At 33.7% G+C, this 27,044-nt stretch overlaps 1 protein-coding gene and 1 non-coding gene across 2 annotated transcripts in view; one reads left to right on the forward strand and one right to left on the reverse strand.

Annotated features, from left to right (window-relative positions):
• LOC111984960 (probable pectinesterase 15) overlaps positions 1-27,044 on the reverse strand; it is a 30,802-nt gene that overhangs the window by 2,189 nt on the left and 1,569 nt on the right. Inside the window, exons 3-4 of the mRNA XM_065782615.1 lie at positions 25,965-26,171; positions 24,784-25,034 (exon numbers count right to left, since the gene is read on the reverse strand). Coding sequence (XP_065638687.1) covers positions 24,784-25,034; positions 25,965-26,171 — 458 coding nt within the window. The remainder of the gene's footprint in view (positions 1-24,783; positions 25,035-25,964; positions 26,172-27,044) is intronic.
• LOC111984915 (uncharacterized) lies at positions 21,992-22,414 on the forward strand. The gene is made up of 2 exons (XR_010632703.1): positions 21,992-22,098; positions 22,181-22,414. It is a non-coding gene; the product is annotated as an uncharacterized LOC111984915 (transcript).

Below are 27,044 nucleotides of genomic sequence, written 5' to 3' on the forward strand. Positions count from 1 at the left end.
CTCAACCAAACAAATGAATTTATATGAATTTTCCATCTTTTCACTTCTTTATTATTCCAACCAAATACACATGGTAAAAAATAAATAATTTATATACTTCTAATAAATTTTCATCCATTCTAACAAAATAAAATTATTTGTTTAAAAAAAAAAAACGATAATAATCAAATGGAGTATAAATTGCATGCCAGTATACTTCGGCCAATCGACGGAAATGGCCATCAAGGCCCGAAAGGCCGAAACCCAATTGACAAGTATTTTGGGCAATAAAAATTAAAACCCAAAAATCCCAAGTATCAGGAAGGAAATTAAAAAAAAAAAAAAAAATATCATCCATATTACAAATTTACAAGTACCGTAAATGACATGATTTAACAATTTAGAAGAGAAAAATTGATTGTCTCATGATACAAAAGTTGTCAGCCCAAGAAACCAAGGCACAACGGTAGAAAGAGTGGAACATCTTATAGGATAGGGTTCGTGGGACATTGAGAAGGTGCGAAATACTTTCCTCCCTTTTGAAGCAAAAGCTGTTTGGGAATACCAATCAGCTTGAGCCTTCCAAATGATTCTAGAATATGGGCGTGGTCTAATAATGGGAGATTCACGGTCAAGAGTGCGTACGAGGTAGCTCTCAAGGTGCTATGTGAGGCAAAGGGAATGATGTCCATGGGGAATGCTCTAATTCTTCTAAAATGGCTGAGACATGGAAGTCAATATGGAAGCTGGAGTGTACAAGTAAAATAAAACATTTTCTGTGGAGAGCTTGCAAAAATATTTTGCCCACAAACTACTGCCTTGCAAAAAGGAAGGTGGGTAAAGGGGAGAACTGTGCTTGGTGTGGCGAAAAGGAAACATCAAGTCACGTGCTTTGGGACTGCAAAGTTGCTGCTGATACTTGGAAGGAATCGGAGTTGAAGCTCCCCAGTTGGAAAAATTCCCATTATGATTTTCTTGATGTTTACTGGAGACTCAAGGAAGAAGCAGAAGGGTTAGACTGGAATACTTTTGCAACAATTGCTTGGGACTTATGGAATAATCGTAATTTATTCAAACATGAAGGACAAATGTAAGTCAGCAAGAGTCCTTGTTGTGAAGCATCCAGGTACACAGAGGAGTACAGGCAAGGTATGGTCAATACTAGTCACACTCCCAAGCAGCCTCCTAGTTTGGGTTCACAATGGAGTCCTCCTGAAAGTGGCTGGTATAAAATAAATATGGATGTGGCGGTCTTTAAAGAGGAAGGGATGTGGTGTGGTGTGGTCATCAGAAACGAAGAGGGTTGTTTGAAATTTGCTACTCCAAGCTCGATACAGATGGTGGTGGAGGGCGCTAAGCTCAAGCTGCAGAATTTCATGGCTTGGCGGGCTCTACATATTCACAGGAACGGTAACACAGCTGCACATGCATTGGCTAGACACGCACGTAATGTAATGGACTATATTGTGTGGGTGGAAGACACTCCCCCAATGATTCTAAAGAATATTCGTATGGATGTAATTTCTATGGGGTTATCCACTATCAATGAAAGACTTTCAATCTTGACTATCAAAAAAATAGTCTGTCATTGGAAGTGGCCGCGTGGGTTAATAATTCAAGATAAATAAATTTAAATAAATATAAACAACAACAACAACAACAACAACAACGACAACAACAACAACTGTATGCCAGTGTCTGGTAAGTGGTAACTAGATAGTTACTGAATTACTGTACTTTTGTGCAAGAAAACTAATAAGTTAAGAATAGGCAAGACCTTCATTGACTTGGTACGAGATAGGAGTAGCACAGCGTTACAACATTTTTTTTTTTTTTTTAATTTTTAAAATGCATGTTGGAATGGATGCAATTGCTACGAAACTGTCTAGAAAGTAAAATCAATGCAAAAAACAAACCATATGATCCTAAATTATTTAATGCAGATACAATTATATTAAATTTTGACTAGTATAACGTTACTATCATATAAACCATTAATATATATTTTTTACACTATACAGTATTATTTAAAAAATTGAGAAAGAAATTGTAAATTTTTTTACCTAAGCTTGATTCGTTGATTATAAAAACCACATGTTTAAGTAAGGTACAAAGTTTACATCAACTTGATTTATTGATTACAAAAGTCACATATTAAGGAAAAGTGGGATAGAAGATTTGGACTCGTTAGTTAAGTGTTACTTTTCTACATTGCTTATCCTCAGGAGATACTTATAACCATTAAATGTTACTTGTGAGTAGAATTAGTGCCAAAGTAAAAAGAAATGCAAGTTTACAAATTAAAAAAACCAAAAAAAAAGAAGGGAAAAAGTAAAAGAAGGCTTGTGGGTAAGATAATAATAATAATACAATGACCCAACAAATTTTTATGTGACCGTTCTCAATTCTTAAAATATTAATGATAAGAGGATTATAGTTTTTTTATTTTATTTTAGAATACTAAGTATTTTAACACACATACATGGGAAGAGGGAATAAGGTTTTTTTAAAAAACTTACAGTGGTGTATAAAGAAGATTATAGTTTAATTAGAAGTTGACGCTTTCTAATTTAATAAGCAAAATATAAAAAGGAAAAGAAAGCTTGTGGGTAAAATAACAACAACAATAATAATAATAATAATATAATGCCCAAAAAATTTGTATGGTACCTTTCTCAGTTCTTAAAAATAAAATGCTAAAATTATAAATTATTTTATAAAATATTAATGTGATGAGTAGCTTTTGATAAGTGAAAAAGTAATGTTGTTGGTGAATTTGGATGAAAACTAGTAAAGATTTGGCATATCTATAATCTTATGATGAAGCCTTCTCAATGACTGCAAGATCCTATTGAAAAAATATCATAGATCAACAGTCCAACGCATCTTAAGGGAGGCGAACATTGTATGTGGTGGTGAATCTACTAAGCTTAGAGTCACCCAATCTTTTAAATATGTTAATTTTGATAGCCCATTGTATGTGGTGGTAAATTTGTTGGCTTTTGACAAATCTGAACTTTATTATAACAGACTTATCCATATATAATATATTTTCAATGTGCTTTTCCCAAAAAAGAAAAAAGAAAAAAGAAAAACCGGTAGAAGACAAATCCAATAGACAAATATCCTAGAAGTCAATAGAGACTAGAGGCAGTGCCCGTTACACACTTCGAGGTCTTGAATCTCCTCTCGTCTTCTCTAAGATCGTTCTCTTTTTATCAATGGCTGTAATTATATAATAAAATAAAAATACTCTTTTTTTTCTAAGGAAAAAAAAAAAAAAAACACTCTTACTAGTAAATAAATTCGATTGAGAGAGAGATACTTGGTAGAATACAAATCCAATAGACACAGATCCCATAAGTCAGTAGAGTCAGTACTCATTATACACTTTGAAGTCGGTAAAGTCAAAACCTGTTACACACTTTGAAGTCTTGAATCTCCCCTCATCTTCAAACACTCTTTTTTTCCTTACTTTAATTTCCCACTTCCACTTTCTCCATCCTCGACTCATTGCAACAATTACTTTCCATTTCACATTCCCTCATAAATCGCACTTCCTCGTACTCCAAACGGATACATATCCAAATGGATATATATATATATATATATCTCATCACCCAAAAAGAAAATTTGAAAAAAGATTTATAGGATTTCTTGGTTTCTTCTTCTTTAAGATAATTAGCCTTTTGATCCTCATGCTTTCGCTCGCCAGCTGGGTAGGTCAATTTCAGGTCCAAAACGGCATCACAGGCATAGAGTTGTGGTACGTGGCAAAGGACAAAGCAGAGGACACAACCTTGCATATGGTGCTAGACTGGGATAATTAGTGCGGAAAAAATTGGCCTTTTTTCTTTTTAAAAAAATAATCCAGCATTTTGTCATCTTTTTCAAACTAGTAAGAGAAATGCCCATCTTTTGAAAATCGATTTTCTCAAAATCGAGTTAAGTCCTATAGCGGTCTTTTTAAGGAGCTTATAGTGACGTTTTAAGGACCTATAATGGCATTTTATAACTCGACCTACATGAAGCTGAGTTATAGGTAAAAAAAAGAAAAAAATTTGCATGTAACTCGACTTTATGGAAATTGAGTTATAAAACGTCACTATAGGTCCTTAAAACGTCACTATAGGCTCCTTAAAAACACCGCTATAGGGCTTCAGATTTTTTTATTTTTTATTTTTTATATAACTCGGTTTTAAGAAAATCGAGTTTCAAAAGAGGAGCATTTCCCTAATTAGTTTGGAAAATTTGGCAAAATGTTGGATCTTTTTTTTTTGAAAGGGGCATTTGCCCATTTTCTCCTAATTAGTGCTCCTTCAAGAACACTACTGCCCTTACTTCTTTGAACCTCAGCCAATTCCAAAATTATTTTTCTTTCTATTCTGTCTATTTTAATATAAGAACCTTTTGTTTTTTTTAATATACTCACTTTTCAAAATATTTCACACCATATTATCTATTTTACACTACATTTCATTAAAAATTTATTTTTTAAAATTATTTTCCAAAATCATCTCTCTCTCTCTCTCTCTTCAACCAAAAACCACCACATCTCTATGTCTCTCTCTCCAAAATCACTCTCATCTTCCTTTCCAAAACTCTCTCTTCCTCCACAATAGTTTGTATTTTCTTCCTTTCTAAATCCAAGGCTCTCTCTTTCCACCTCCACAAGGATCACAACTAGTCTCCTCTCTCTTTCCAAATCAAAGATTCTCTCTCTCCTCCTCCTCCATTACCGACTCACCCATTGCACAAATCCTCCACAAACCATTCAACTATTCTAGGTTCTCCCATGCACCGACAAGCTTGCATAATCACTGTTCTTACTCACGATGGTCTAATCTACATCCTACCCTGCCATCATAGATCAACCCATCCGTAACTAGATCCACAAAAACCCAAGCAAGCCGATCCACCAATAGGCCTGATCGGCGAGCTTATAGGACAATAATAGGTTCCCCAAACACACCAACAAGGCCACATCATCCATGTTCTCACTTGTGGTGGTCAACAAGTGAATTAGAGGAAGAAGAAAGAAAGAAGAGAGAGAGAGAGAGAGAGAGAGCAAAGACGATGGAATTAGAAAATAATAAAATGCAAAGCTATAGTAGCCGTGTGTACTGTAGCAATTTTGTAAATTTGCACACATTTACAATCATTGATGTTGATATCTTTTGGGTTAGAATGTGTAAATTTCACAAAATTTTCTATTATACACCCACTAATATAAGTGCTCTTACCCTTATTGAGATATGCTTGGTAATTTTAGGATTTGGTGGGTTTTTTTACATAAGTTTATTTGTTTCTAAAATTTTTAGTTTATTTTATTTTATTGTAGGTCATGATAATTGCAAATTACCTTCTAGGTAATTGTACACAATTTAGTTTATTTTATTTGGCTCTAAATGTGATAAGATAGGCTTGGTTCTGTTATTGGGAAATTTTAATGCTTAGATTGATATGAATGTGTCGTACTTAGTTTTTCCATTAACGTTCTATTTGTTTTAAAGTAAAATATTTTCTTATTTTCATGTGTTTGTTTCCTAGTAAGATATAGTCAAACTTGTAAAATGGAGCATCTATATTCACCATTTTTATTATTATTTAAACAAAATAAACAAAATTTTATTTTAATTTTTTATATTTTCATGGTTTCATTGTTCCAACCAAACACATATAATGCAAAAGAAAATATTTTCTATGCTTATGATATTTTTCATCCTCCCACTTTTTTATCTATTCTAAGCAAATTAGCTTTTTTTTTTTAAACATACGTCAAATGGAGTATAAATTGCCTGCTAAGTATGCTTCAGCTGGTCCACAAAGATGGATCCAGAGCCAAAACCTAATTGACAAGTGTTTTGTGCAATAAAAATTGATCCGAGTATCACGTAGGAAAAAAATATCATTCATATTACAAGTATCATAAATGATGTGATTTACCAATTTAGAATAGAATAATAGACCTCTCATGATATAAAAGGTTGTTAATTTGGTAATTTTAGATAAGATTTTTTTTTTCAAAGTTAAACAATAGTCTTGGACTTACTATACTTTCATTTTTTTAATAAAAAAACTTACTATACTTTTGTTTTTTTTTTTTTTAAATTATAAAACCTATTGTACTTTCAAAATGTAATTGTTGGAACTTGTTAGACTAGGATTGGGATCCGGTGCAATAGCACCATGCAATTCCTCTCACATCATTTTCACTTTTTTAAAATTTTGAACTTTTTTTTAACTTTAAACTTTTTTAACTTCCTTGATATAATGATTGATGTGGGGGTAAAAGATCAAAATTGTGTATTGGGCCTGGGGCCCTATTTGAAGATTAAGGTGCGTCCGAAGAGGAGAAAATGATTAAGAAAGACCTCAGGTGGGGGAGATAAATCTGGAAATGATCGAAAAATATAGTCCGAAGAGGGCATCAGTAATCTGAAGAGTGTGTTCTCCTCAGATATAAAGAGTTTCGGTCAAGCAAATAGCTGGGAGGTTCGAGTGACCTTCCTAATGATCCCAATGATAAAGATAAATTTCAGGCATGTATGGAGATGATAAGAACAAAGAAATATCTAAAGGAAAAGTTGCTACCACTGCATTAAATGCACTGTAGCAACTTTTCTGGCCGCATTAATGTGGAGAAGACCTCTGAACAGTGCGATCTTAACTACCGCCACTCTTGGAGAACCGACGAAGATACCTGATGGGACGTATACTCAAGTGAACGTTTAGATGAAGACAAGTGGACGATCAAGATAGTCTATAATAAAACTATATAAATGTAAGGGACCTTTTACAGAAGGGGGGAAAAGAAAAAGAAAAAGAGAAGAGGGAGGAGGAAGAAAAGGGAGATTTATTGTTCCAAGAATTGTATTAGCCTTGTAAACAATAATTCATCTCTTCGGACAACAATTTATTGAAATTTCAAGTGTGTTTTTGTACTTGTTCATCCTTGGTAATCAATATTAGACGTTGCTTAATTTACTATCAGTCTAGCTCTTTCACCCTACTCTCTACAAATTCATTGTTTTGGGTTTGTTGGGCTCATGCTCTGTATCTTTTGGGCTTGGGCTACAAATTGAGACCCTACAATTGATATCAAAAGTTAACTTTTTTTAACTTTTGATCTGAATTGTTAAAAAGTATTGCATGATGCAATCGTTCTAACTATTGCACTAGATCTTAATTTGATTAGACCAAGTCAGTAATGTTCCCTTAAAAGGGAACTATAGGGTTTTAGGGTTTAGGATTTAGGGTATAGGGTTGAAGGCCTTTCTTGTATGGTATATAGTTTAGGATTTACGGTTCAGAGTATAGGGTATAGGGTTTAGAGTATAGGATTTAGGATTTAGGGTATAGGTTTTAGGTTTTAGGGTTTAGGCTTTAGGGTTTAGGGTTTTGAGTTTAGGGTATAGGGTTTAGGGTTTAGGATTTTAGTTTGAAGACCTTTTCTGTAGGCATGAATTTTGGAGGAATGTTACAAAATTCAAGATCAACACACTTTACTTGAAGAAATGCTGAAATGACATTGTGACAGAATTACAAAATTTAAGATCAATACGATTCAAGATCAACACACTTACTTGAAGAAATATTGCAATGGGGACAATGCAAGATGATCTTAGCAACTTGAGTAGTCTAAAGCAACTCTTTACATGGATATTGCCTATAATAACGGAGATGGATGACTAAGTTATGATCTTAATCATTTATTTCCTCTTGATTGGATTACATTTGCATTAATGTGTATTCTATTGCATTAATGAATTTTACAGTTGCATTACATTTGCATTAATGTGTATTCTATTGCATTAATGAATTTTTCTTACTTGCATTTGTTTGCGTGCTTGGTGAAGTCATCAAGATTGACGTCATGCCAGGTCATTTTGCATTTTGCACATCCTGAAGTCTTTCCTTGAAGGAATTTTGGGGTAATATTATTAACACACATGTTGCAATGATAGGATTATATAATTCAACTATTCAAGATCTAACCGCTTACCTTAAGAAATGAGTTAATGGCGACACAGCGGTTTGATTTGGTCTTGGACATTTTGGAGCTTGAAGAAACCTAATTTTTCAATTGAACATTTTTTTATTAGAAATTCACAATAAAGACTAAATCTCTAAATTTGTATAGATGGTCGTGAAATCTAGATTTTCTTCAATACAATTTAAATAACTAGAAATATTCACCACAAAATTCAAATAAACTAAAAACCCTAAACAGCAATCAACATACAATCTAATCATCCAAATTACTATTTACATACCATTCCTAATTCTCTCAGCAACCATAGCAAACAAAATACAAACCAATTGCACAAACAAATAAATAGGTCTTCAAATTCCACTACCAAGATAATATATACCAAATCAATCCCCTCCCGTTTGGTTTGTGTGCGAGAAAAAAGAAGAAGAAAAGCAGGAGAACTAGCTAGAACCTAAGAATTATTGAGTAACTAAGTTAACACTAACAGCTTTTTTTTCATCCTAAACCAACTTCTTCACTAAGCTAAACAGTGGAACTTTAGAAAACTCAAAAATGGTGACCCCACAAAATCAACATTCAATTTTCTATTCTTTTCCTGGGTTTCTCTCAAAACTTTAGAGAGAGAGAGAGAGAGAGAGAGAGAGAGAGAGAGATGAGGGTTCTGGCAAGAGGGAGATGAGGGTTTTGGCAAAATGAGGAAATGGGTTTTGGTAAAATAAGGAAATGGGTCTTGATATTAGTTTTTTTTTTTTTGGCTAAGCTAAACCCTAATTTATTTGATGTTTTGGCATTAAAATGTTTTGGCATTAATTCATTAGACGTTTTGCGATTTTTTTTTTCTTTTTAATGAAAGTAGGCTACATGAAAAACCTAGGGACAAATAGGCATAGGGTTAAGTCTGTTTAATTTGTCACGATGTTGGATGCATAAATAGTTCTATGTGGAGAAAATTATAAGTAGTTAATATTACATAATTGGGCCAAAACCCATAGGTTTGAGCTTTTGTTTTGAGTGAAGTGATATCATTATATGTTAAAAAAGTGATACGCCCACTACATTTTTACAACAAATTTTAGGTGGCAAGTTATTATGATTTTTTAATCTGAATTCTCCACTACAATTGTTTTTTTTTTCTTTTTTCTTTCACCCACTAATAATAGCAAGTAACAACTTGCCACTTAGGATTTGCTATAAAATGTTGTAAACGTAGCATTTCTCTACATGTTATATTAAATCTCAATTGGAGTCTCCCAAAGTTGTTATCTTTTTAATTTTAGAAATTTATTAAAAATAAAATAAAACCATCCTAAAACACTTGTTATCTAATTTTGACTCAGCTCTCAAGGATTATGCTTAAGTTACATTCTCTCTCATTTCTTGAACACAAAAATGAAAAATTCTTACAAATGTACCATGTTATGAAAAAAAATATTTTATGAATATTTTATGAAAAAAAATGTACACACTTATTCTATGGAAGAATGAAACACATGTACCATGTTACATTAAATTTAAAATATTATATAAGTTTAGAATTGTAGAATTTTTTTCTTCTTTCCAAATATAAGTATAAAATGCTTATATTATTAAAACATAAATTTTAAGGTAATCATGTTAATATTTATCTTTTTCATTTTTTTAGGGATCATATATACAATTTTTAATATCTATTTTGTTTGCATTTTTTAGCTCAAAACTAAAAAAGTTTAGCTCAAATAGAATAAAATTTCAAACTTTTCAACCCAAAATTTTTTTAGAAAAAAAAAAGAAAGAAAGAAAGAAAAGAATGGACAATCTATAAAAAGAATCAATTTAATGCCCAATTAGTTCAAAATGGACCGAAATAGACCAAAGTGGAACAAATGGACCAAAGTGGTACTACTAAACCAAAGCGAACTTAATGGACCCAAATGGACCACATTGGACTGAATTGGACTAAAATAGACCAAATGAACCCATGGGTATATTGAAATTGATGGAATTGGACCAAATGGACTAAAGTGGACTGAAATTTTGGTTATAATCTTACGTTCTCTCTTTTTTTTTAAGCATGTTTAGAATGTCTTACTACTTGAACCCCTCCCCTCCCCTTCAACTCCTAGGTACTAACCATTGGACCATTTGGGTGTGATCGGCTTTAATCCTGCATCCCTAATCGAAATCCTAACTGCATCATTGGTTGTCTATTGTCGTGTTAATCAAGTAGAAATTGTGGCAAATACATTAGTACCATCTTAATAAAAAGTGCCTACATGATTTTTAACTTTACGACAACGTCCTTTTATGATTAATTTCTTTTATTATTTTTAAAATAAGTGTTTTGATATTTTAATAGTGGATAGCAAAAAAGAAGAAATCATTTCTAGTGAAAATACATTGATTAATACAAGAATGATCTAAATGTTGAATGCCTTACAGCAGAAGGAAAACTAAAAAAAGACTTGTTCTTGATGAAGAGAGTTGCATGTCTTCCTCATGGAGAGATCTGATAATTTAATAGTTTAGAGTTGGGGGTATTTGAACCTTGGTCTCTATTAGAAATTTTAGGATGTGCTAACTAATTGAACTACTCATACAAAGTTCTTGACAATATATAAATTATAAGTTTTTAGTTGACACTTCTAATATTCCTCAATTTAATTCTTTGATTGCTAAATTGTGGGATTTTTTTTTGGTTTATTTATTTATTATTATTTGTTTATGATTTGAGAATTGAAATAGAAGAGGAAGGATTTGAAACTTATACATGTCTTGAAAATATCAAGAGATGACAACTAATTAATCACTAGAAACTGACTGGTTCAAGTGAAGCACATCCATAAAGAAGCTAATACATATATCCATAATTTTGAGAGTTTTTTTTCTTTCTTTCTTTCTTTCTTTTTTATTTTTATTTTATTTTTTTTATGTGTTTGAGTTCGAAATCAAATATTCTTTGCATTCTGACAAAATACTCCCTTTGAGGTTTTTTTAGTTCATTCTTAAGAAAAAAAGATGTTCCATAATATTTAAAGAGGGATCTTAACTAATTTAGGTTATTGATTGGAGTTTTATATATATATATATATATAAATGTATTTTGATTAGCTTGAGCTACTCAAATGTTGCCTAGCTGTCGGATGACATGGTAGGAAATTTTGAACATATCGATCTATTTATAATTTAATCCTTTATGAAGATAAAACATCAAAAATAAAAAAAAAAAAAGGATTAAAAGAAGTAATTGTATACCCACAACCCATAAGAAGATTGGAAAAAAAAAAAGTAATTGTAAATTGGTATAGATTTAAGAACAATTAAATTTTTAGACCCTTCACCTTTACTTCAATTTCAATTTTTTTTTTTTTTTTTTTTTATGGAACAATTTCAATTGTTAAAAGACAAAATTTAGTTGCAACACAAATTGAAGGAACTCTTCCAAACTGTGTTTATGAAGCTAACATGTATCTTATGTTATGTGCAATTAACCATAGTCAACACATTTACCTAAGTAAAATAGAACCCCAACTCCATCTCTCTCTCTCAACTATATCACTCGAACCATAATCCTGACCACACACATCAAACACTACCTATAGAGCTCAACAAAGGAGACGTGATTTGGACTTGGCCACCACCACACCACCCGACAAAACCAACTCCACAAGTACCAAAAGAGTTTCGCTTCCCGAGAACAAGACATCTTAGAGGGATGGACTTTGGATTGGTTAACTTTAGCTGTCCAAGGGTCTCGAATCTCGATACTAATTGCCAAGGGACGCAGTGATCAATGATGGTGGACAAGCTCAATTGCAACCATATCTTGTCCATTGGTAAATTAGATTTATTAACACGTGCCCTTAAAGCATATATTAGTAAATTATTTTAAAATTTTTTTATAAAAAAATAAAAATAATTTATTATTTTGATAGTTTTTTTAATTTTTCATAAAGACTTTCTTAAAATAGATAATTAATGTATGCTCTAAAGGCACACATTAATCGGACCCTTGTTAAATTACTCCTTATGGTTTTTTTTTTTTTCAAAGTTAGTCTCTATAGTTTATGTTTATCTATCAATTTTTTAATAAAAAAATATATATATAATTGAAAACATTCACGAGTTGTGCTATTTGATAAATCGTTTTGTTTGAAGAATATTATTTTTAAAAATTAAAACAAAAGAAATGATTTCATTTGCTAACGTATTTGGATAAAATGACCAAATTAACTAATTTTTTACACCAAAAAAAAAGGTTTAAATGAACTAATTTATCATGCTTATTGTCAAAAAGGAAAAAAGAAAAGTATTTGATAAATTGGAAACAACACCCTAACAACCCGTAGAGCTTGTGCTATTCATGGTGGGGGATTAACATTGGCTGATGATTATGATTCTTCAAAGTTTATGTCAATAGTGTTAGTGTTGGTGGTGGGTTGTATATATGACTTGTACCGCGGTGTGAGTGTGACTAGGGGTGTCCACGGGTCAGGCCGGGTCGGGTTTGTGCTTGACCCGGACTCGACCCAAAACTTTCAGGTGGGTGAAAACGGAACCTGAAACCGACCCGGAGTGCTAGTCGGATCGGTCGGTTCTGGACTCGTCGGGTTTTAGGTTATACCGTCAGGTTTCGGGTTGTATCGCCGAAGAGTTATTTTGGCCAGATCCGCCGAGATCTGGCCGAATCTGCCTAGATCTGGCCAGATCACGACAAGATCTAGCCGGATCTCAATGAGATCTCGTTGGATCTGGACTAGATCTCGATGAGATCTCGCCAGATCTCATGGGATTTCAAGTAATCTTCAGAGAACTCCAAATACAGCCGGATTTTGTAAGTGTTCGTCAAAAATCCTTCGAATATCGCCGAAGGTTTTTGGTTTTATGCTCGGGTTGGGTGGCTCGGTTTTTGGGGGAGGAAACCCACCAACCCACCTGAAGCTGTCGGGTTCCGTGGGCTGCAACTGACGTTGGAGTGGTCAGTTCGAGCAGTTTTCGGTTCGGGTTCGGGCGGGTTGCTCGAGTTGGTCGGTTTTTCGGGTTGGGTGGACAGTCCTAAGTGTGACACTCAAATCCTCAAATTAATGATTCAAATTTAATTATGTATGGTTATTGATTTCTTGTTAAGATGATCATACATAGATAGAGAGTAGAGACTTCCAAACATGAGTTGTCTTATATACTCATTTTACCTAGCAAAAAAGACACAGAATATTTTCTATTTTCTATTTTGTTTGTTCTTTCAATTGTAACCTTTTTTTAATATAAATTTTTTTAAATAATTCGATAATAATAATAATAGGAATGAATGATTTGAACTCTTGAAAACATTAGGAAGCACATGAGGCACTGACCAATTAAGTTACAAGCTTTGGGCTCTATTGTAACATTTTAACTATTATAAATGTCACTATAAAATGTACTAGTAGGTAGGCCTAAAAAAATTGACCCCAACCCGTAAGCCTAATCTAACGTGAAGCAAAAAATAGGATCCAAACCCGACCTATTAAAAAAGAAGGAAACTTCAATTCAATTATTTTTTAAAAGATAATATATTTTTGTTGGATGATTTCTCTCGGTAGTTTATGATCTCTCATTAATGGCACACAATCTTTTGAGCATTCTTATTATTGTGGGGAAATCGGAGTACCATAAATGTATACTCCCTCCTCTCACATGAACTCTCACATGAATGGTGAGTCTCACTAACTAAATTTATTGTAAGACCCACCATTTATGTGAGAGGAGGGAGTACGTATTTATGATATTCCAGGAGTACCTAATAATTTTCCATTATTTATTGTGGTTGCTTTTGAATTAATTTTTGGCAATAGAGATAATTCTCAGTATTAATCCTGTCTTTTGCCAGAGAATATGGAAGCCTTCATTTGCAATTAAAGTTGGTTATATGAATTTGGACTCAATATTTTTTTAAAAAAAAATTAAAAGAAAGAAAACTTTATTGATTTAAAATTGAAGTACAACATTAGTCAATAACGCTAAAAAACATATAGTTAAATCATCAAACTAAACTAGAATACTACACAATATTTAGCAAAGACAACAACCAAATTCCCTTAGTGAGCCACGTATAAAAATGCCCACAACTGAATGCCCATGTACAGAAACATCAATATGCTGACTGCAAAAGAATGAGGATACCTTAGTTCAATTCTAATACACTCCATACTAGATTCTATAAGTGTTGTCTCCAACAGGAACAGATTCGCACTCGAATGTATAGATATAATATGAAAGCAGAGAAGGGATTCTTATATTAACGTTTATCATGCAATGACCTTTATGGCCATAAAGAACATACAAATGAACCCTAGATTTGAAAAAATGACTAGAATTTGGAAGGTGAAGTGCATTATTGTTTTGATTAATGATATCTTGAGTAGGTAGGCCGTAGGCCAACCGTGCATGCTGGTGTTTTAGATGTGATAACAACATTAATTGATTATGATATAAGCACTTAATTTTATGTAATTAAAAAAAATATTTGTAATTGTTTTCAATTACAAAATAATGATTACAAGAATAAAGATTTGTTTACGATACTTGAATTCTCGACATAGATTTTATATGGCTGGTTCTCATTCTTCAAAGATTATGAGTGCAATAGAGCTTCTCATTGTCAGAATTCATATTGTATATGTGAAAGAGGTTAACCCTCTTGCTTTTCTCATGTTACAATTCTCTTCCTGCAGAGTCACTTTCTTAGATTTGTATTTGCACACGAAAAATTGTTATCCTAAATAATGACAGGAATGATATTCAGTATCCAAGTTACCTCATTTCATATGGACCGGTATTTGGTAATCTCTATGAGAAGACATACATATATACTTAGGTGCACTCTCAATACATGTTAAGGAGCTTCAGACTTGTCGTTGCATTAGCATGTGGTGTGCTGAACATATTGGTTGTTGGGCTTAGAGATAGTTGTCTGCTAATAAACATGGTCCATAAAGGTCTAGGATGGAATGAGATATTCTCAAGTAAAGAAGCTGTGTCCTCTACTCTTCATTGTGCCTTAGCCATAACAAATTGAGACAATTTTTTAATTAGAGTTTAGAGTAAAAGCCAAATTAATATTTTGTTTTTTGCACTCAAAATGAGGATACAATTAATAAAGTTTGTTCGTATTTCTTAAAGCCGAACTGAAATTTTGTTTTTTGCACTCAAAATGAAGATAAAAGTAGTAATTTTTTTTTTATTAACAAAAACAACAAAGCAATAGAAAAATATTGCTAACGTTAATGAGAATGCTACTGAGTTTACGAGCAGAGAAGTCCACTTTGATCTACTTCAGTAAAGGAAAAGAAATAACCTCTAAACAGGAGTACTAATGTTCATTTGTATTAACAAAATGTGAGTGCTGTTGTAAGAAAAAGACAGCACTAAACATCCCAAATTGATATTTTATTTTATATTTTAGAGGGTGACTGACCATTTTCTATGGTTCTTAATTTACAATATAATGCTCATTTATATTTTCTTTCACCTCTAAGATGGTCATGAAGGAGATATATCTCAACTTAAATTCTGGGTGAGGCTGGTATTTTGGGAGCTGGGGATTGGAGGCAAAACATGTGTGAGCTCAAGTGGGCACGTGTTACTCTCTTAAAATGTCCTAACATATCTATGTAGAATATATTGTAAGAGCATTCACAGCAGTGAAGCTAAAAATTTAGCTTTTTAGCTCCACTAAAAGTTACTTTATCTATTTTATCTATACACATGCTACAGCAGTAGATCTATTTTAACTTTTAACATAATAAAATAATATAAACATCACAATAAAATAATATATCCCTTACAATAAAATAATATATCCCTTACAATAAAATAATATATCTCACTACCCAAAAAATAATATATCTACTACAATAAACAACAATCACAACCACCCGCAACCATTGCCACTACCGCCGCCGCCGCCGCCGCCGCCACCGCCGCCGCCACCACCACCGCCACCACCAAAAAAATTATTTTTTTTCAAATAATAATAACTTACCACTTAAAATTTATTGCAAAAATATTATGGCAACATTTCTTAATTTTAATTTCTTATTATTCTTAATTTTATTTTTTCCATTATCTTATTTTTTTCATCCAAATACACGTTTCTTTCTTCTCTTTCTTTCTTTCTTTCTTTTTTTTTCTTTTTTTCCTCTTTGTTTTTCTCCTCCACACACGTACTCCTCTTGTCTCATCCACCCTCAGCCACACTTTTTAACTTTCAACCATTTCTTATTTTTTATTGTTTTATCTTTTTGTTACTTTTTCTCCTCATCTCCTTCTCCATTTATTCAAATGTTCTCTCTTTATTTCTCAGCAAGCTTCAGTTCCGCTCCACTAGGTCCATCACCACGCCTCTATCAACCTCTGGTTCATGGTTTGTTTGTTTATTTTATTTTTATTTTTTTGGGTTCAAAGGAAAAAATTGCAGAAGAAACCATTTTGGCAGTGGGTTTTGCCGATGTTTGCTTTTTTTTTTTTTTTTTTTTTCTTCCTGGTGGTGGTGGGTTTGATGAGTGTGGGTGTGGTTGGGTTTGTGACTAATGTGGTGGTGGTGGTGGTGGGGGTTGCTGTGGTGGTGGAGGTGGTGATTGATATTGGTGGTGGTGGGTTTGATGAGTGTGGGTATGGTTGAATTTGTGACTGATGTGGTGATGGTGGTGGTGGGGGTTGCTGTGGTCGGAGCTGGGTCTGTGGCGGTGTGTGTCGGCGGCGTGGGTCAGGGGGGCGGCGGCGGCGTGTCTGTGGGTGAGGATGGCAGTGATTGTACCAGAGTGTCTGTGGGTGAGCTTGAGAGGCTTGGAGGCTTGAGAGTTGAGAGATGAACGAGAGAGAGTGAGAATACAGTGGGAGTGAAAGACTGACCGGTTTTGATAAATGAAAAAAAAAAATGGGAACAAGTGGATCAGTTGAATAAAAAAGTATTTTTTAGTTTTAGCTCCATGCTACAGTGCACATCTATTTTTAGATGTGCACTGTAGCGAATCATCTAAATTTTTTTGCTTTAGTTCCACTGTTGGAGCATCATTTTAATGAAAGTAGAGCTAAAATTTAGCATTATTGCTTTATACCACCACTGCTGCAAATGCTCTAAGAGCATTCCAATGAAAAAAGCATTTTACACCTCTAAAATCTACTTTATTTATTTTACACCATCACTTTAACAATATACAACACACCTCGTTCTCTATTTTACCACTCATTCGATTATAACAATATAAAATGACTTTTTTTATATAATCTTGTATAAACAAAACACAAATCGGTCAAGTGGAGAGAGAAAGAAGTGAATCAAATAATCAAAATAAGTTTGCATTTGCTGCACCAAAATAAGTATATTTGCATTTTAGTATGGTAATATCTATTGTTTGCTACAAGAATACATAATCTGATGGGGTGTCTGTTTTGGTGTTTTTTTTTTTTTTTTTGTTGCTACAAGGTAATGCAAAATGCTATTGGGAATGCTCTAAGAGCATTCTTATCAAGTGTGACAAATGCCAAATATTTGGCATTTGACACACCAACCTCTAAAAACTACCTTTATCTAATAAAAAATAAAAATAAAAATAAAAACTACCTTTATCAAGAGTTTTAAATGCCATAATATTTGGCATTGATGAACAGTGCAACTTGAAATTTGAGACTGCACTATTCACCAATTGCAAAACTTATATTATTTTTTTATTCAGGTGGGCCCCACTTTCTTTTCTGCTTATTATTTCTTTCTCATTTCCGTTGCTTTGAGCCAACCATTTCTCTGCTCTCTGTCTCCCTCTGCTTGACGTCTCTACCTCCCTCTTCAACAAAACCCAGGCCGGAGCATCAAGCCAAGCCAATCGAAGGAGTCATGGGTTGGAGTGTGGGTTTTTGGTTTGGAGCGTGGATCGAATTGATTGTTTGTGGGTCGGAGCGTGGTTTGGTCATGGATCGAACTAATTGTTCGTGGGTCGGATCGAAATGATTGGTCGAAACTATTAACCCCAAAGTAAGCTGTCACTATCGCATTGAATGCACTCAACCAACCCCCCTGGCCGCATTAATGGGGAGGTAACCCCTTGGCAGGATAACGTTGGTTAGAGTGAGCCACTTGAGTGCGAATAATGCCTCTGATGGGACGGACAACCAGAAGAAAAGCAAATAGACGATCAACAAATGGAAGCAGGAGATAGGAAGATGAAAACTATAAAAGAAGAACTAGTAAAGCCAAAGTGGGGGGGGGGGGAAATCTGAAGGCCTCCTCGGCATATGGCCGAGGAGCATTCCCCTATTTGTAAGGAAACACTTAGCCTTTTTTATAAGAAAAAGTTTGAGCGTGGTGATCGACGGCCAGCACCTAAGCCTGTCAACCCACTCTCTATAAATTTATTGTTTGGGCTTATTGGGCTGAAACCCAACACTCAATTCAAATTGGGTCCCTACAATATATATACACACATATGGAGAAAAGTAAAAAGGATAAGGCACAAACTGGTCCTTAGAGGGGCCTTGCCAATCATTCCAGCCAACTGGAGCTACGACATTTGACATGTATGTTATGGAGAAGACAACAGTCGCATAAACTCCCCCAAGCTCGCCCAAGCCATCCTTTCCCACTTTCACTGATGCTACAATTCACAAACGAAAATCCTGTTTGCTCATTCATCGACTGCCTAGCTTGAGCTGTGATAGAGCCACTGATCTCATCGGAGACTTGTTTTGCTATGGAATTAATGTTGCACTCCTGTCATATTAATTAATATGTCCACAGTATATAAATCATATTGCTTAATGTACAGATTATAGAGTAAAATGGTTATTGGTATAATAAGGAATTATAGAGAAAGAAATAAAGACAATTTCAAAGAAGGAAAATGAAGTCAATGGGAAATACGTGGTACGTAGAATAAGGGGTCTTGCTATCAGCAAGTAAACTTCAATGGACATTTTGAAAGTGATCATGACACATTATCATTTTCAAATTAATCATAAATAGGCTCATTAATGTGAATACATTTCTACCGTTGAAATTTGATTCTGCAAAATATTTCAATCCAATGGTCCAATCTAGACTTGTGACCAATCATTCATATTGTACCAACCTTAAGATTTGTTTTAAGAGGAGTAATTGAGGATTCAATAATCAAAATTAAGATGCTATGTTCAAGGTGTTATATTAACCTTTCGCCCTTTAGGTGAGGTTAAATGCATTTTGTAAAATGGGGTGTTTATATTCACTATATATATATATATATTTTTTTTTTTTTTTCTTAACCAAACAAATGAAATTTATATACTCACATATTAATTCTTAAAAAAAAAAAAAAAAACTCACCCATACTAAAAGTATGAAAGGAATCCAAGGGTATAGCTGAACTATTTCCCTAAACTATGGTTACGAAAAAATTGGGACTCATGTATATTGTGCTAGTGGTTTGTGAATTGCATCAGGAGCTTCCCGACAATGTCCTTGCAAAATGATTGAGCTCTTGTGACTTAGTCAATTAATCCAAGTACATTTTCTAAAAATATCTCTCTCCACCCAAGACACTTGCAGCAAGATCATATTCATACCTTTCAATCATTAGACAATATGAAAAAAAAATTAAAATAAAAAAACCATGATGGATTCAAAAAAGAAATTTTTTTTTAAAAAGTTTTGAGTTGTTTTTATTTTGATCTTTATGTGTCAAAATTTTCTTTTTAGACCTTCATGTTTAATTCAATTTTCATATTGGTCAAGCATTCCAAAACATATTTTTTAATATCTCAATTAAAATTCATGCATTTCCCAATTTCTCAATGTGGGGCCTAAGAATCTGGCGACCCCAGCCTAATTTATATTAGGTCCAAGGCCCATGCCGAGGATGGACAAATGTTCGAGGATGATTGAAGAAAGCCCAAGTTGCCAAGAAACATCGCCGAGAACGATCTTGTCCCCGACTTGCCGAGATCATAGAAAGGAAGAGTGGCACGCCATCAAAGGTAGCCTTCTAGAGCATCTCAAGAGAAAGGACAAGTATAATGTGTCAGCCATGGAAGCATGGTGGAGGAACGATTCCAAGATAAACTGTCATCTCCACATTAAATGCCCACAACTAACGTTCTGGCCGTATTAATGAGAAAATGACCCTTGAACAGTGCAGCCTTGGTTGCTGCAACCCACAAAGAGAATGGGAAGGCGGTTGATGAGACAGGCACTTAAGTAGTGACCTGCTTAATCAACAAATGTAGGGCTGAGATCAACTGAAAGAAGATATACAATGTAAGAAGTCCTTCTGGAAAGGAGGAGATATGAGCAATTTGCAGAACTTTCCCAACCTTGGTAATGAAGCACAGAAGAAATAATAAGGGTTATACGTTCCTCAAGAGAGTGTCAAGGAGCAGAATTTCATACCTTAGCCCATGTTCTTGTCACTCTACCCACTCACTATCATGTTTAGTTGTTGCAATCCACACTAAAGCCTAGTTCTTAAACCCCCTCTCTACAAATTCATTGTACTGGGCTAATTGGGTCTGAGTCCACTTGTCCAGCAAAAGAAGTGCTCAAATCCAGTCCCTACACTCAACATTTTAGAACTAGTGTTTCATGAAATATTAAACTTGCATGAAGTCCACTTAACAATTAAATTACTAACAAAAAGGATTGATAAGAGATGAGAAAGGCAGCTGGGTGATTGGATTCACTAGGAGAATGGGGAATATTAATAGTTTTACTGCTGAGGCTTGGGCGCTCCGTGATGGTCTGCTCCTTTGCCGTCAAATGAATCTTTCTGCTGTCATCGTTGAGCTTGATGCTAAGGCTCTGGTGGATGCCCTTAACAATCCTTCCTATAGCAATTCAGTTATTTCCCCTCTTTTTGATGATTGTAAGCTTTTGGCTAGTCTTATTCCCCATCTTTGTATTAAACATATTTATCGTGAGGCGAATAAATGTGCGGATAGATTAGCTAATTTAGGTTTCTCCCAGCAACCGGACTTTGCTGTCCATTCTACCCCTCCTGTGGGGTTGGCTTCCTTTGTTGCAGATGACTGTCTGGGTGTGGGTTGTAATAGGCTTTGTCCTGTTAGCTTGCTTCCTAGTTAGCTTTTTTTAATAATATTTCCTATTTACCAAAAAAAAAAAAGGATTGTAGGATTAATATGAAAACTAAACCAATCATAAAGAGGTAAAATGAAAATTTTGAAATATAAAAGGTCAAAATAAAAACAACCCCAAATGCTAAAAGTGTATCTTTAGCATTATATAAACATCAGCAGCTTTAGCACAATTGAAATAAATCACTGCTACCTGAAGATAACAAGAGTGTTGATGCAATGGCTAGATGTGGCTGCATTTGGATTCATTTGTTTTGTATTCCAACCCTCCCGATGATGTATTTACCAATCAGGGCAGCCTGCAACTAAGGCCCAAGTCCAATTCACTTTGTAGGCATAGTTTCACTCAAGAGCCCAATTCTTACTGATCCAAGTCCCCCACCGCAAATCAAGGCTGCTTAATCATAGATAATCAATCACGTAACTCATTTTTTTCCACATTAAGGTCCATTAATTAGCATTATTGGCTTCTTACTGAAGACTATTCTGAGTTTCTGACCAAGAAAATTCTTTAGCTAGTCTCAGCCTCAGTCTGAGTTTTCTGGCAGCCATTAGACTTAATGGTAACAGACGAAGCCTCAAAAGGGCCCACCCTCATCTTTGCCACTCTATAAAAGGCCTAGAATCATTTTGTGTACCTCAACACCCAAAAGTAATCAAGTCTGTGTGAGAGAGGCTAACATTATTATTACAATGGCAAGGTTCGCAGTTTCTTCTATGGCTTTCACAGCAGCAGTGCTTGTGTGCATGTTGGTTGTTGCTTCACATGTTGATGCAAGTCTAACATGTGCCGAGGTGACAAACTTGTTGACCCCATGTATCAGTTATGCCATTTTTGGAGGAACAGTTCCTCCAGCTTGTTGTGAAGGTATTAAAGCACTCAACGCTGGTTCAAATACCACACAAGATCACAGAGCCGCATGTAGTTGCATCATGGATGGTCTTTCAAAGATCCCAGGAATCAACTATGAACTAGTTGGAACACTTCCTCAGACTTGTGGCACTACTTGTTCCTACAAAATCACACCCACTACTGATTGTTCCAAGTAAATCTCTTATATATAATTCTCTATTTAGAACGGTACATGATTTAAAATATACTAATTTTTTGAATTTGATCATTTGCAGGGTGAACTAATTCTATTTCTACGTACTGGAGTATTCTATGAAGATAAAAATAAAGCTTCAAGGAAAGCTAGCTTCTGCGTGTGTTATGGCACAATGTTGAAGTGTTATTATTTAATAAGAAATAATGTCAATAAGTCAATGTATACGGATTATTATTAAGAAATAATCCAACCTATTGAACTTATATAGAAATTATTAATAAAACTTATTTCTACTTTTGCATTGTTTATGCTACATGAGGCCAGGAGTAAATTTTTTGGAATACAGGATGCCCAGGCCAACATGATTGATTCTCTCTGGTAATCTTTACTTGCATCTATAAGAGAATTTTCTTTAATATATAACAAATTTAAAAGTTATACGTCTCAAAAGAAATTAAAATGATAGTTTCAATAATAGTAGTACAATTGACAAGCCACTTCATTTTATTCTTTTCTCTTTTTAATTTTAGAAATTTGTAAAAAATAAAATAAAACCATCCTAAAACACTTGTTATCTAATTTTAACTCAAACCTCAAGAATTATGCTTAAGTTACATTCTCTCTCATTTCTTGAACACAAAAATGAAAAATTCTTGCTTATAATTAGAAGCATGAATATGTTCTTTATTAACAGAGATGAATGACTAAGTTATCATCGAAATCATTTATTTCCTCTTGATTGGAAAAATAATTTCCAATCAAGAGGAAATAAATGATTTCGATGATAACTTAGCCATCCATCTCTGTTCTGTTAATATAGGCAATATCCATGTAGAGAGTTGCTTTAGATTGCTCAAGTTGCTTTCCATACGAAATCCTATTTGTGTAATTTGCTCCTGGTCTCAAACATTGATAATCTCTAAAGAAGACTGTCCTGTATTTTTATGGAAGTCAGAAAAAATTAAGGATCACAAGTTTTCAAGTGCCTCATAATGAAATAGAGAAACATTATTGATTAAATATTATAAATCTAAAGATGTATTTTAGTACCACGTTATTCAAAATTTTAAATAACATGACATTCTATACACTACTAAATCTAAAAAAACAAAATTTTAACTGTAAAATGTACTCTTCATTTCATTTGAAATAGAGAGAATCTTTTTCCCTCTAAATTGATTTGCTAAAATATTCATAGCATTTTAATTTATGTGAAAAATAAGTGTAATTTGGCTCTTTCACTATTATCACTAAAGGTAGAACAATAAATTTTTTTTTTCTTTCCTTTAAACTATTTTTTCTTAATTCTTCTAAGACCATAACTTTTACATTAATTTTGAAGTAATAGATTTTGATTAGTTGCCTATCACTTTCTTATGAATCTACCCCTTTTTTTTTTCACCACTCTTATGATTGACATCAAGGTTATGACAAAAATTACAACAAAAAAATTGCATCCACAAATCTTCTCTTTTTCCTCATTATTCTTCTTTAAACTAATTATTAATATACTGCGGGTGAACCCACCCACAATTATTGTATTGACCAAGAAAAAAAAATTTATAGAATAAGAAAAGTCAAACTATATGATAATTTAAAGACAAGCTTCTATGAGAATCTATATATATATATATATGTGGGGTCCGTGGGCCTGATGGCCTCGGCCCATCATATAGCAGGCCCAAGGCCCATGCCGAGGATCGCAAGCTATTCCTGAAGAGAAGGGGGGGAAGCTTATTCTCCTGGATCCACGCCGAGGATACCTTGTCCTCGGCCTGACAAAGGTGATTTTGGGAAGAGGTTAACCCCAAAGTAAGCTGTCACTATCGCATTGAATGCACTTAACCAACCCCCCTGGCCGCATTAATGGGGAGGTAACCCCTTGGCAGGATAACGTTGGTTAGAGTGAGCCACTTGAGTGCGGATAATGCCTCTGATGGGACGGACAACCAGAAGAAAAGCAAATAGACGATCAACAGATGGAAGCAGGAGATAGGAAGATGAAAACTATAAAAGAAGAACTAGTAAAGCCAAAGTGGGGGGGGGGGGAAATCTGAAGGCCTCCTCGGCATATGGCCGAGGAGCATTCCCCTATTTGTAAGGAAACACTTAGCCTTTTTTATAAGAAAAAGTTTGAGCGTGGTGATCGACGGCCAGCACCTAAGCCTGTCAACCCACTCTCTATAAATTTATTGTTTGGGCTTATTGGGCTGAAACCCAACACTCAATTCAAATTGGGTCCCTACAATATTTTTTTTTTTTTTTTTTTTTTTTTTTTTTACTCCTTTAAACTATTTTTTCTTAATTCTTCTAAGACCATAACTTTTACATTAATTTTGAAGTAACAGATTTTGATTAGTTGCCTACCACTTTCTTACAAATCTACCTTTTCGTTTTTCGCCACTCTTATGACTAACATCAAGGTTATGAGAGAAAAATCTGAAAAATTACAACAAAAAAATTGCACCCACAAATCGTCTCTTTTTCCTCTTAATTCTTCATTAAACTAATTATTAATATACTGAGGGTGAACCCACCCACAATTATTGACCAAGAAAAAAAAATTAGAGAATAAAAAAAAGTAAACTATATGATAATTTAAAGACAAGCTTCTATGAGAATCTCTCTCTCTATATATATATATATATATGGGGAGAAAAGTAAAAAGGAAAAGGCACAAACTGGTCTCTAGAGGGGTCTTGCCAATCATTCCAGCCAACTGGAGCTACGACATCTGACATATATGTTTTGGAGAATACAACAGTTGCATAAACTCCCCAAGCTCGCCCAAGCCATACTTTCCCACTTCCACTGATGCTACAATTCACAAACGAAAATCCTGTTTTCTCATTCATCGACTGCCTAGCTTGAGCTGTGATGGAGCCACTGATCTCATCGGGGACTTGTTTTGCTATTGAATTAATGTTGCACCCCTGTCATATTAATTAATATGTCCACAATATATAAATCATATTGCTTAATGTACAGATTATAGAGTAAAAATAGGTACGGGTATAATAAGGAATTATAGAGAGAGAAATAAAGACAATTTCAAAGAAGGAAAATGAAGTCAATGGGAAATATATGGTACGTAGATGGAGTGTTGCTATCAGCAAGTAAACTTCAATGAACATTTTGAAGGTGTTCTTTACCATATAACTAATTTGTCTTTTCTTTTTGATCTTTTTTTTTTTTGTCCTACTCTAATTTTGTCATCAAGAGAGGTGGGGAAATGGGCATCTACATTGATTTTGACTTGCCCCAAGCCCCCAACACAAAGATAAGAATAACATGTTATATATAATTTCTATAAATAAATAAAAATTATAAATTTAAGAGATAACATAAAATTTGATTAAGGGCACTTGAACTCAAAACAGCCAAACCATATTTTAAACAAATTATATATTTAAACTTTATACACTTAACTGAGATTAGTCTCTTGCATTGATTATTTAATTATTATTTTTAGTGTCAATAGTTCATAGGGAGAAGCCATTAGACCCTTTGTGTGTGAGCGGCTTTAATCTTGCATCCCTAACCGAAATCCTAACTGCATCATTGCTTGTCTATTAATGTCGTGTTAATCAAGGAGAAATTGTGGCATATACATTAGTACCACCTTAATTAAAAGTGCCTACATGATTTTTACCTTCACAACAGTGTCCTTTTATGTTTAAATTTTTTTATTTTTTATTTAAATAAATTTTTTTTGATATTTTGATAGTGGATATATAGCAAAAGAGAAGAAAGAATTTCTAGGAAAATATATTGATTAATACAAGAATGATATAAATGCTGAATGCCTTACAGTATAAGGAAAACTAAAAAAACACGTTCTTGATGAAAAGGGTTGCGTGTACCTCATAGATAGATCTACCATTTCCAAAAATGAAATCGATGGACCCTTGGATGAAACATTCTCTGAAATAATGCCTCCCACTTTCATCATAAAGAGTGTCTTGGGCTCCATAAAATCCACGTCCATAAAATGCAGCCATATCGCCTGCAATTCTAAGTGCCACGGCCTGCGCTCCAACCATTCCAGGGAATGGAGAAGGAGCTGTGTTCTTTTGAAAAAAAAAAAAAAAATCAAAAAATCACCAAAAAGGAAATGGTCCCAAAAGAAAACCCCAGAGGGGATTTTGGATATAAAGAAATTGAATAATTTATTACAATAGTCAATTTAAACAATGGAAGCACCTATATGCTTAGTTCTTAGAACCGGACTGGACCGGGAGGTCGGACCGTAAAAATCAGGAACCGGGATGAAAATCAGTTTTTTAAGCATAAAGAACCAGGCATATGTGGCAATTCTGTGAACCCCTAAAACTGGAATTGGACCGCACGAACCGGTGGCAAGAACTGTGCGGTCCAACTTCTTAGCATTTTTTTTTTATATATAAAAACAACTTAACACAATTTTATTCTACTTAATTAAATTATCCATCTCTTACAAGGAATAAAAAAAAATATAATTAAAATCCTTCAAAAATATTCAACTTTACTTCAAAAATTAATCATAAATTTTAATGTTTTCATGGTTATTATTTTACTTTATTAACTTTCTTATTTAATTATTAAATATATGCTTGAAAATCATTAAATTCCTCTCACATATATAGATATATTAGTCAATTTTTCTAGTTTTATAAATTTAATATCTATATTTAGGCTTTAATTAATTATGACGTCATCACAATTCGACCCCAGTTCGACCTCAAAAACCTTGAAACTTGAAACTTTTAATAAAAGTTGACAGAATTGTCTTAATTGAATAAATTTGAAACTTAGAAGACTAAAATAAGCAAAAACAAAGTTAAAGGACTGAAATGAAATCTAAATAAACTTCGAGAGTCAGTTTTGCATTTTAGCCTTATATTTTTATATATGGTTAAACATTTATTTTTCATTTAATATTAAACATATATCAATTTAAGAGA

Source organism: Quercus suber, unplaced genomic scaffold (assembly GCF_002906115.3).
Source record: "Quercus suber isolate HL8 unplaced genomic scaffold, Cork oak 2.0 scaffold_308, whole genome shotgun sequence".
Classification (NCBI taxonomy): Eukaryota; Viridiplantae; Streptophyta; class Magnoliopsida; order Fagales; family Fagaceae; genus Quercus; species Quercus suber.